The sequence below is a fragment of the Gavialis gangeticus genome, unplaced genomic scaffold (assembly GCF_001723915.1).
Source record: "Gavialis gangeticus isolate Ggan-Ray unplaced genomic scaffold, GavGan_comp1, whole genome shotgun sequence".
Taxonomy (NCBI): Eukaryota; Metazoa; Chordata; order Crocodylia; family Gavialidae; genus Gavialis; species Gavialis gangeticus.
This window is the reverse complement of record NW_017729025.1, coordinates 148,242,152-148,254,478: the sequence shown is the minus strand read 5'-3', so window position 1 is coordinate 148,254,478 and position 12,327 is coordinate 148,242,152. Positions and strand designations below refer to the sequence as shown.

General features: G+C 45.8%; 1 protein-coding gene across 3 annotated transcripts; it reads left to right on the top strand.

Annotated features, from left to right (window-relative positions):
- Nucleotides 1–486: 486 nt before the first annotated feature.
- On the top strand, nt 487–11,261 carry TNNI2 (troponin I2, fast skeletal type). Of its 3 annotated transcripts, none has more exons than XM_019519740.1 (8): nt 487–679; nt 2,619–2,648; nt 2,809–2,815; nt 6,095–6,136; nt 6,635–6,763; nt 8,011–8,100; nt 8,629–8,805; nt 10,769–11,261. In XM_019519740.1, exons 2-8 carry the CDS (start codon nt 2,641–2,643, stop codon nt 10,862–10,864), a joined length of 549 nt encoding a protein of 182 aa, XP_019375285.1. In that variant the 5' UTR covers nt 487–679; nt 2,619–2,640; the 3' UTR covers nt 10,865–11,261. The 3 variants fall into 3 exon arrangements, with proteins under 3 accessions (XP_019375285.1, XP_019375286.1, XP_019375287.1); XM_019519741.1 differs by having other exon boundaries at nt 509–679; nt 2,809–2,819; XM_019519742.1 differs by lacking the exon at nt 2,809–2,815 and having other exon boundaries at nt 509–679.
- The last annotated feature ends 1,066 nt before the right edge of the window (nt 11,262–12,327 follow it).

Sequence of the window (12,327 nt, the reverse complement as noted above, 5' to 3'; positions counted from 1 at the left end):
GAAATGTATCCACAGACCCCTTGGGGGTCCGTGGACCCCAGGTTAAGAACCCCTGACCTAGAGCCACCTTGTCATACTCCCTGCCAGGTGTGTTTGGCCTGAGCATCATTCTTGGTGACCTGGCACAAGTAGGGTCTCAGAGGCCACCCAGCCTCATGCATAGGAGGGTCATTCAGCACAGCCCGAGTGGGAATTTTGGAGAAGGAATATTCTTGCCCTTGAAACAGGCCAAAGGAGACTAGGTGGGCTGGGGGAGGAAGGGAGTGGGGGATGTTGCATCAGGTCTATAAAGAAGGGCCCCTGGATTCAGGACTGCTGCAGCTCACCAGATCCACCCTTTCCCTGCAAAACACCCCTCCCTCCACCACCACAGTAAAGCTGTGAGCCTCCACCATGCTCCTCCATGATGACTCCATGATGCAGCCCAGCTCCTCTCTCCTCTGAGATGCCTTGAACACTGCCTGGGTCGACTGCTCCAGCCAAGGGAGGTGCTCTGCATTTCTGGAGCCTTGAACATCATTGGTCTGAGGAGGTCTCCATGCCCTTAAAGAGAAGGTGGATTTTCTGCTGAGCCATCGGAGAAGCCCATTTATACCTCATTACTGAGCCAGCTGCCTGCGGCTTGCCAGTCAGTCCCGTCTTTCCATCCGTGCTGTCTGGTTTTCTCCTTGGGACTTAGGTGAGCCCTTCGCATGCCTCTTGCTGACCTGCCTTGCTGTGACAGGATTTTGGGGGAATGGAGTTTGCTTTCCTGAGTTTGCGGGAGATGTGCTGGTGGGTCTGGGCTATTTCTGCTCAGCTGGGGTGTGTGTGGGAGGAGTTTTGACCCTGAGCTGGAAACAGTATCTATGTCCCTTAGCTTGATCTGTCCTCTCAAGTGTGTTGTGCTTACAGATTGCATCTGCAACCATCATTTCTGCTTATCTAGCTGTTTGTTTCTATGTCCCCCATGTAATTAAGTAAAAGGAAACAGCCATGCTCCTTAAGGCTGACCTTGGATCTAATTCTCAAGGCTCTGCAAATGAAACCTTCTCTCATGCATAGATCAACATAACTCCATTGGCTATACCAATTTACACCAGCTGATGATCTGGCCCTTTGAGATTCTTCCACTCCAACCACGCCTGCAGAGCATGGACATTCTTGAAGCATAGGCAATAACTTTTGTCCCAAAGCAGAGACTATGATTTACCATAACCAACTGATTCTTGAATTTGCTTGCTTGATTTTGTTAAGTGGGAAACAGAAGGCTGCTGGGAGCAGATGTTAATATTTTTAGATGCAAGAAGGGAATGGGAAAGTCCCACTGCTTGACTTTCTTTGCACTGGCCCATCACTGGAATTAAACTGAGCAGGGTGAAGTTTGTTTAAAAATAACCCGCATTCCACAGATGCCAAGTCCCTCAGCTGTAGCTTTGCCACCTGTGGTTGCCACTGCAGTGCCTTGACCTCCACAAGTCCTTTGGACTGTGAGTGAGAACGGCAGCAGCCCAAGGAGACAGCTGCAGCTCCTTCTAAGCACCCCTTTACCATTTTTAGAAGCACTTTCTCCCTGGCTATGTGTTGGCCCCCTCACATATCCCAAGATAAAGTTTCTTTAGGCAGATTGGTGGTGCTTTCTGCACCTCCTCTCTGGGACTCCCATCCCTTTTTTCCCCTTGCCTGAATTATCAGTAACTCTTTAGTGTCCTTCTCAGCCCAAATAACACCCTTCAGATTTCACATTGCTAAATAAAAATGGGGAAAACAAATCAATCGGTCAATTCTTTTAAATATATCTATACAAAAATTACAGTGAAAGTGAGGTCATGCCAATGTGTTACACTACGTTCCCTTCTGTGGGGGCAATGTATACCAGTCTGAGTGGCGATTTGGGAATCTGCATGAGGGCATCCTCCTGTACCTTTGCTCTGCCAACACGGGCATGGCTTCGAGGTCTGTTACTATATCATTTGTGTTGTGCCAGCACCAACAGCTGGCATTGTACAAGATGCTATGCACAGGAAAGGAACACAGGCTGCCTTGACCTTAGCTACCTATCTGTGATTCTTACCTAGCCCCATTATGATAGTATCCGAGTGTCTCTTCAGTGTATCTAGTCCAGCAACATGCCCCCTGAAGTTGGCCAGTGATGTTATGCCCATTTTTGGATAGGGAACTGAGGCACCACTAAGTGACTTGCTCCATGTCACACATTGGAAGCTATGGCAGTGCATGGAATTGAACCTAGGGGTATTCTAAGGAATTTAGTATAAAGTGGCACGTTCCTTACGCGAAAGGCACCAAGAGAAGGGATTCCTGGGGATTCGATTTCCCTTGTTTGCAAAAATTGTCTCAACAGAGCAATACTTTGAATTGTTGTCTGCCCATGGGGATTTTGTCCAGTCAAAAAGCCCCGGGTGCTGCACTTTCAGGCTGTGGAGGGGGAAGGGAGGGTGAGGACATAATTGGCAGCCAGCCACAAGCTGTGGCTAGTTCCCTGTATGACAAAAGATTAGGGAAGTTGGGGAATAGGAACAAACCAATTCCTCTTTTCTGATGGAACTACGTGTACAAACAACCAACAAATTCACATGTAACATGAATCATTATTTTACATCTTTTTTTTTTAATTGCAGGTTCATAACCAACTAAACCAAGATGTCTGAGTAAGTTCCTGTGTTCAAATATCATAGATCTTGTTTGCTTTTTAGTTGTTAGGTGAAGATTTTTTTTCCCAAAATTCTTTGTTTTTTATTATGATGCTAATCTCTTGTTTCTTTTTTCTTCCCTCCCTCCCTTTTCTTCTGTCTCTTTCTCCCTGAGCAGTGAAGAAGTAAGTTTCTTTCTCTCTGGGATTTTTCTCTTAGTAAAGTTCAATAGGAATGGCAGTGCACCTAGCTTCATGGTACCTTGTTAGAAAGACCAGCTCCTGCAGGGGACCTGTCCACAGCAAACTTGCCCCAACAAACTTCTTGTAGTAAAAGAGCTTCTAAGGACAAGGGTTCAAGAATATAAAAGCAGGAGGAAATATTTTTGGGGAGGGTAGCTGGAGGGAGGTCAGGTTTATTGGTCTTAGCTTGAGGGTTATATTTTTTTCCAAGAGTATTTTTACTTTGCAAACTGACTGCAAGGTGAAGCTGTCACCAATAGCCCAGTGGGTAGGTGTTTGTGGTCCATGGCTGGATAGGTCCTATGGCAACAGAGGAAATTAAAGCGATAGGAATTGTTGTGGTGATGCATCCTCTCCCATTGAGATGGCTGTTGCTCACACAGTTTATTCTCTAGTTGGCCATTGACAAATCACTGTCCAACCCTCTTTCTAAAGGTGATGCTGTCTGACCCACTTTTAGGTTTGCACAATCAATGGTTGCGCACTTAAAAACTCCCTGTGACTTCAGCCCGAACAGAATCAGGCCTGTACAAGCCCTAGCAACATGCTTCACTCACCTATGCCGAGGTTGGGAATAGCTCCTTAGGATTGTAATGGGGTACACGAGTATAGGGAATCCCAACCAGACTTGCTTATTGCCATGTAGCCCAGGGAGAAGGACAGGTGGGATCACCTTGGAAAGACACCCATCCTCTCAGAAAAGTTCAGAACCACTTGTTCTTATTTTTGTACCTGGTGAAATCCCATCCCTGAGCTGTTCAGAATCAGTTCCAGGATGAATGTCTCACTAGTCAATATAGGAGCCAGAGCAATTAGCAACAAGACTTGTTGTAGGTCCTGCAAGCATTACCGAGAATTGCCTTTTGGTGAGTTGCTCTGTGTTGCCTCAAAACATACCAGATGCAAGCTGTAGAAGGTGGACCCTGTTATTACTTGTACAGGGAAGAACTCTATGGGAAACCAGGCACTAATGGTATGGGTTGATAATCTGACAGGTGTCTTGAGAGCCTTTTGAAGCCAATGCTCTAAGACAGGTCAAGGTAGGCACCAGGCTGCTAGAATTGTCCTCTTTCAACTGAGAAACAAAACCTAGGGACCTTATTGCTCATGAGATCATATCTCTTGAGTGCCTGACCAGGCTTATACTCCATTATTCCTTAAGCAACAGTCTCATTGAAATCACGTAAGGATGTGGGTCCAGGGTATCAAAAGAAAATAATGACAATCATTGGAAAAGGAGGTTAGCACTGACATCCTCGTTAAATTGCCACTGAAGTTGTTATGATCCACACTGCTCAGCCCTCCCCATCCCCTCTGCTATTTCAATCATGTAGGATATTTACTTCCTAAGCTTTTGTCTCATGTTGTGTGCAGGTAGGTTGCTGCTGTTTCACCTCAGAGGTGGCTGCATTATTTCTGTGGGGAAGAGCTCTTCATGCATTCTGTTCCGTGGAGACCTCTGCACTTCTTCAAGCTGATAGCTGTGATAGAAGTGTAAATGGTTATCAGCCAGTCTATAGATTCTTATTTTCCTCTCCCCTGTGTAGCACCACTGAAACATCAGGATGCTTCTTCCCACGTGCATATCAAAATGCGAGCATGTGCGTTTCCCCTGCCCCAGCCACTCTTGTACATACTCACTTCCTTGAGTGAAATGTTTGGGGAACAACTGCAGTGTGGGATAGAGGTTGTGACTTTTATAAATCAGAGAATGGCTCTTACTTTCCCATTCCCCCATGAGCATGGGAATCCTGGATTAGTCTGTCACATTTCCAGCATAAAATAGGCCATCCTGGAAACATAAAAGTTTTGGTGCTTGGCGGAGATAGAAAAGGCATTTACATTTCCCATTGGGCTTTCTTATTGGCAGCACTGCCTGGTTCAGCAAATGCATTATGAGAAAGAGATTTTCTTTTTCTTCTGTGTCCTCAGGCACTGGCTGGTGCAGGATGGTGGCCCCAATTTTTTGTTTTCTAGAGCAATCCCTGTGTTTTCCTATTAATGTCATGATCCATGCTGGCCAAATTATAGGTTGCTAGAGTGGAAGCCCTAAGTGCAGGTGAGGAGCTGGCTCAGAGGTCAGCTCAGTGCACAGAAAGTAGATGTGCTGCTGAGAAGTTGTCGATGCCCCTTACTTCACACCTGCATCTTGCCTTCTAGCTTCCACACCCCCTGCTGCTCTGCTCCTCCCCTTGAAGTGATGGATCTGGCTGTCCCAGTGCCCTAGCACCAACGCTTTTCTCACTCCTACAGCCATGAATCTGGATAGGTCTCACCCCACGCGGACAGAACAAAGTAGTGTAGCCAGCCACAAGCCTGGCTTCGTTCTGCCTCCTACAGCTTTCCTGCTCACATCCTCCCCCTTGGTGTGTGAAAATAGCTGCCTCCCAGCCCACATGGCCCAACTGCTGTGGACATTTTGCTGCAGTGACAAATCTCTACATCCCACAGCCCTGCCTTCTCAGTGCCCCAACAACTGCAAATAGAAATACTATGTACTGACAGACCTAGGATGGGTTGGAAACTGAACTTAGTTCCAAAGCCACCCAGCAAGTTTTTTCCTCATGTACTCTGTCCATAGGTCCTTGACTATGTTTAGGCAAACTGAGCTTGTACTCTTGTGGTAACTGGTGACCTTAATGGCCCCGTTTCAGCTCCTGAATATGCAGAACTATGAGAAAATCTCAGTTACTATCTAACCTCTCCTCCCCCCCAAAAAATCTACCATACATGAAGAAAAAAGCAAGAAAATGTGACACTAACCTCAAAAAACAAAAGGCTAAAGTGTTTGGGGTCCCTTTAATTTGTCTTTCCACCTTCAAGCAAAATAGATCATTTTCTAAGCCAACCTCTTGATGGGTTTTCAGGTTTGATTCATGATTTTTGGATGTGGAGGGTGGGCATCACTTAGTCAGCAAAAATCTCTGTGCTGAGCTTCACTGGCCAATATGCATCACAGCAACCTTGTAAAGTCTGCTAGCTATGGGATTCATCACTGAGGTGTAGGGTGGGCTTGTTTCACGGAGTGGTAGGGGATTGATCCTGGATGCTGTTTGTTGTATTGTGGGCCCAGTTCTTCTCTTGTCCCTAGTGCTTTCCAGTCTGAGCCAGGTTGTGGGCAGACACACAGATCTAAAAATTCATTGGGGTTATATGGGGGTGGGAAAGAAGGGAGGAAGGATGTTGTAACCTGCTTTCTTCTTTCCTTCTTCCCATTTTTAGAAAAAGAGGAGGGCCGCCACTGCCCGTCGGCAGCATCTGAAGGTATGTGCTTGATCTATAATTGTCCTGCCTTCCTGTTTTGAGCAAGCCATCATTCCTTGAACCTTTTCCCTATCATCCGGAGCTGAGATTCCAAAATCCAAGAGATCCCCAGCATCAGCGCTCCTACTCCATTCCCTACATGTCTCCTGATGAGATCAGCACAGCCAGGAGTTGTTGCCCTTGGCTGACACCTATGCAAGGAGTGGTTGGGACAGGTGTTACCTGATACTTCTCAACAGCCAGTCTTCCCCCCAACATCTGTAACAGGGCCTCTGGTACTGAAGGAGCCATGTGCTCCCCACAGCTAGTTCTCCTATGCCATCTTTTAGAGCAAATAATCCCTGCTAGCAGCAGGATGGTCTGGAAGCATCCATGACCCCTCTGTGGTCAGCACTTCCATTATCTTCCCTTCCAAGTTTCCAACTGAGAGGCTGAGCCTGGAGTAGCTATATGATCCCTTAGAGAGGTAACCAGAGTTCCCTCCTTTCTGTCCCATAGAGTGTTATGCTCCAGATTGCTGCCCAAGAGCTAGAAAAAGAAACAGCAGCTAAAGCATCAGAAAAGGCCAATTACCTTGCTGAACACTGTCCTGCTTTGTCTCTGCCACACTCCATGCAAGAACTGCAGGTAAGAGCATAGTCTCTTCTCTCCCCTCTTCCCAGAAAGCAAAAAAATGGTTGGAGTGTCCTATGAAACTATGAAACTATATCGTACTGATTCAGATCCTCCAGCCCACATTGACACTGTCCATTTTCTTACACCAGTGCTTTTTCAGCATCTTGTGACCCCAATTAACAGGGATACCACTCCAGCTTATCAGTACAAGAGGGACAGTGTGAGTGTGAATCCCTTGTATCAGTTAACATCCTCCCTAGAGGTTATGACCCATCTGCTCTACTTCTAGCACGGTAGCTGATGAGAGGGAAAGTCTTGGCTCTCTAAGTGAGAGGCTGACATTTTGTCTTCCCAACAAAGTAAAGATGACAATGCATGCATCCAGAAATACACTTTTTGTTTATTTGTTGCTTCTTTAAGTTTCTGCAGCCAGCTGGTTGCTTCTGAACATACCCAGACCACTTCTGGAGAGGAACCTCACTGAGCTTCTTGCCTAGCTCCAATAGTTCCAATCATAAACAGACACGTGAGGCACAAGCTTGACTTTTTGGGGGACTTTCCAAATTGCAGTTATACTAAATTGCATGGATTCAGTAGATCTTTTTGTCCCAGTGCAATTTTTCTTTCAGGGGTGGGGGGGGAACTAAGGAGTTGCCCAGGTTCTTCCAGAGACATCTAAAATTCTCTGCTCTGGGTGAAGAACATAATCTGTCACTAAATGAGTACTTTTCCTGCCCTTGGAAGTGGGTACTGAGGCTTTTCCCAGCACTATATTTGCACATTGGATTGGCAAACTGGTAAAATTGCAGAGCAGCTTTTTGGGTTCCCTGGTTGTTAGGCTACTGATTCCCAGAGTGGGTGGACTGTGGACGAGCCTAGAATTGCCATGGGGCCAGGACATGTCTGCTAAGCTGGGGCAGAATGGGATGGCATGCAACTACCTTGAGTGGTTAGGAGCTGCCTGGAGACTCTTCTGCACCAGGAAAATGTCCAGCCTGGTGGGGTAAGCTGGACTCTGTCATGCAGTGCTGCTGGAAGTCCATGAAGCAGGTAGAACAGAGACCAGGAACTGGCTTGTGACTCACTGACTACATTTCAAGATCCACTGACCTAGGGCTTCAGATTCATTCACTGATGGCCCATGCCAGGTGCATAGCTAAAGCTACCAGGAGAGCATATCTGTTAGGGGAGAAGGAAAAGACAAGTAGTTCAGTTTGTGTATTTCCTGGTGCTTCATCCCCTTCCTTGTTTCTCCCCAGGAACTGTGCAAAAAGCTTCATAATAAGGTAGAAGTGGTGGATGAGGAAAGATATGACATCGAGGTTAAGTTACAGAAGACTAAGAAGGAGGTAAGCTTCCCTTAGCAGCCCCATCTCTGATGATGTGGAGGTCTGTGGAGTGGGCTCAGGTTTGAGCTCTGCTCTCTATAGCAGTGATCTCCAAACTTTTTTGATCGCTCACCCCTATCAGTAAAACATTTTTGAGCATGCACCCCCAATATATGTATATTTATATAAATATACATCTAAATAGAAGTTCTAATATTTTCTTCCTGCACCCCAATGGATCGTCTTGCGCACTCTACCTTGGAGACCACTGCTCCTTAGCATGAGTATCTCCTCTCTGTACCCCTACCAAACTTCATCTGTACCTGCCAGCCCCCCCAAGCAACCCAGTTGTTAATACTTCCTGTGCTTTGCTGAACCCATCATTTACCTTTGGAGATGGTGCACCCTACCCATCACATCCTTCACTATGTGCACTTTGGTGTCCCCTGTGTCCTTGCTCCCCTTGCTGTACCTCCATCTTAACACATCATTGACCTCTCTCCTCTCCTTTTCCCACCCCAATACGATTTCCTCTCTTTTTCTCCATAGCTTGAAGACTTGAGCCAGAAACTATTTGACCTGAGAGGCAAGTTCAAGAGGCCACCCCTGCGTAGGGTCCGCATGTCTGCTGACGCTATGCTGCGCGCCCTGCTGGGCTCCAAGCACAAGGTCAATATGGACCTTAGAGCCAACCTGAAGCAGGTCAAGAAGGAGGACACAGAGAAGGTAACACGCTACCTCTGTCATGGTTACTGAAGTTGGTCATTATAAGTGGGAAATCGTGTTCTCCTGTATGTTGGGATGGCAGTCACCATCTTGGATGATGTACTGGATGTGAACAGGAGCCTAAAGAGATGAAAACATGAATCAGTACATCTTGAGTTAAAGAGTTTGAGTTGACTGCCAGGGGATAACAGACTCAAATCCCTTCTGGATTGGGCTCAGAGGGGGCCTTGTAACATAACTTGACCAGGGATGTCTGACAAAAAACACTGGCTCCTCAGAAGAGGCAGGAGTATCAGTCATTGGCATTCTGTGTTTCTACCATGTAAACTATGACTTCCTTAACCCTCCTCAGTGGTTTGGGTCAGTCTTTTCTAACACTCTGAGAGTAGTCCTGTCTCTGTGACATGGTCATTTCTCTGCCTCTCCTGCAGTGATCTTTCCATCTATGAATTCTCCCAGCTGTCATGATGTTACATAATGTCAGAGGCTTGAAGCCATTTATAGAATCATAGAAAATGAGGGTTGGAAAGGACCTCAGGAGGTCATCTAGTCCAACCCCCTGCCGAAAGCAGTACTATCACCAATTAGATCATCCCAGCCAGGGCTTTGTCAAACCAGGCTTTGAAAACCTCCAAGGATGGAGGGTCTATCACCTTTCTAGGTAAACACATTCCAGTGCTTTACCACCCTCCTAAGGTGAAAGCTTTTTCCAATATCCAACCTAAACTTTCTTTGCTGCAACTTGAGATCATAGTTCCTTGTTCTGTGATCTGCCACCATGGAGAACAGTAGCTCCATCCTCTTTGGAACCTGTCTTCAGGCAGTTAAAGGCTGCTATCAAATCCCCCCTCTGTCTTCTCTTCTCCAGACTAAATAAGTCCAGTTCCCTCAGCCCCTCCTTATAAACCATGTGCCCCGTCCCCCTCACCATTTTTGTTGCCCTTTGCTGGACCTTCTCCAACTTGTCCACATCCTTTCTGTAGTGGGGGGCCCAAAACTCAACCTAGAACTCCAGATGTAGCCTCACCAGTGCAGAATAGAGGGGAATAAGTACTTCCCTCAATCAGTTGGCAATGATCCTATTAATGCAGCCCAGTGTGTTGTTAGCCTTCTTGGCAGCAGGGGCACACCATTGACTCATATCCAGCCTATTGTCCACAGTAACCCCCAGGTACTTTTCTGCAGTAAAAGAGTGCTTGGGCTTATATTACTGCTCTAACATTTTACTACCAAGAGGCAAATGTCAAGATTTTAACAGAATGCACTTTGATGTTTCCATGGGTGATTTAGACATTAGTATCAAATGACCCTACTCTACTAATGGTAATAGAATGCTACCACCGTGTTGGAGAAATATATACACTCCTGCTGTAGCTCAGATTGACTTAGCAGGTATTAGACCTGCGGTACTCAGACTTGGGTCCTCCATGCATTCTTGCCTGGCCCTGTTGTCTTTGCAGCTGTGATATCTCTAAAATCCTGATTACTTCCAGTGTGGACTAACGTGTTTAGCCCACTTATATTCCTCTTGATGGATAGGCTACTTCCAATCCAAAACTGTTGTTCAGTGTTGTTGTCCACTGCCAAACAGCTGCCTGGTCCCACCTCAAAGGTGGATGCATTGTAGCAGGGGGTGCCTCTGCATGTACAATACGGAAAGCACTCAGGGCTGAAAGGGTTGCATTTCATCTCTGTGCTAAGAGCAAGCATGAGGCCTATACACCACTAAAGTATCACCAGTCTTCAAAGTTAGAGTGGTTGGACATACGTCTTGAGTTAGCCTTCTGCACAGGGATGAATTCCTCTCTTTAAGAATGTGAGAAAAGCATGCTACGTGCCAAAGGGACTGCACTTTGTCTTTGCCCCACTGGGATGGAGGTTTGATTAAAGAATTGACAGTTGGTTTTGAGCACTGCATAGCACTCCAAGCACATTCACGTTTCCTTTTCTTTCTCACCTACAGGAGAAGGATCTGCGTGACGTGGGTGACTGGAGAAAGAACATTGAGGAGAAGTCTGGCATGGAGGGCCGGAAGAAGATGTTTGAGACTGAATCCTAAGTCCCATGGAGCTGGTCACTGCAAACCTTCTGTCTATCCAGCTTCCAGATTACTCCTCCTCCTTTCCTGCCACCTATATTATTTTTCCAGTCAGCTCATTAGTATCCTTGTTTAGGGCTAAATTTCCTGAGGCCACAGTCACATTTCATAAAGCAATGCAAGATACAAGACCTACTTGCCATCCCACCCCCTACTGTTGCTATGGAAACAAGAGTCTTAAACCGCAAAATGTCTTAACTACATTCTGAAACAATGGTAGTGGCATGAACTCAAATCAAATGCAATTTAATCCAGCAATTTTGTAAGATCTGTTGTTTCAAAGTGATTTTAATGGTGTAAATAAAGCTTTGAAAGTATAGTTGAATTTTTACGCTTCGGAGAACCAGGCATGACTTGACTTTGTGTCACATGGCCACTTATTTCTTGGAGAGGGAGGGGCTATGAAACTTTCTTGCAGAGATAATCAAATGATCAAGACACATACATTAAGGCCTTGGCAACTAGTAGGGCCATATCAGCAAGGTAGATCCTTGATGATTACCTAATGAGGAAGTAATTAGGTATTGTAACCTAACAGATAGAGCACCACACTGCAAGGGGTCTGTTTTCTGTTCCCAGGTCTGCCACTGGCCTGCTCTTATTGATCTCAGGCAAGTCACTGTGTCCGTCTGCAAAATTGGACTAATGCTACTTTTCCTCATCCTCTACAAGACACTGAGAAATCTGTGGCTGAACAAATGCTCTATATAAAGTGGATCAAAGGCAACTGAGATCCTTGTCCTGTATGTCAATCTGTCTGATATCAGAACTTGGCCCATGGTACATTCCCACCTTGCATGCAGGTGAAGCATGAGCTGTGTTTCATTGTGTTTTATCCATCTGGAACAGAAGCAACTCCCTGATTTCTAATCCCAGACTCTTTGTCATTGAATATAGCTACCAGACAACAAACAACAGGAGATTCACCTTAAATTAAGTGTGGTGATCTTACACTAACGAGGTAGTTAGCTTTGTTAGTCTGAAGTCTATGCCTCTCGCAGCACTCCTCCTCCCCCTCCTCCCTTCCCTCCTACTGGTAGCTATATTCAATGAGATGGCAGTAACTTAGTGAAATTGCAGCTGAGGTGGGTAGGAACTGAAAAAAAACACCTTTTATATTGAATGTAAATGAAGGGATTGATTGAAATCAAGAGTAGATTCCTAGACTACTAAGAACAGCAGTCCTAGGATGCAATACCTGGACATTTTCATCTAAAAAGAAAAACTTGAATATCCCTCTTCTCATATAGAGTGCTCCCTCTGAGGATTTCAAGGTGTTTTCTAAACATTCAAATATTCAACCTCACAGCAGCCCATTTTCCAAAGGTACACATAGATTTTCAGTGCTATAGCCAAGGCATCATAAGAAGTCTGTAGCAAGGCCATCCAGCTCGGATAGTCTTTATAACCCTAACTGGAAGAGC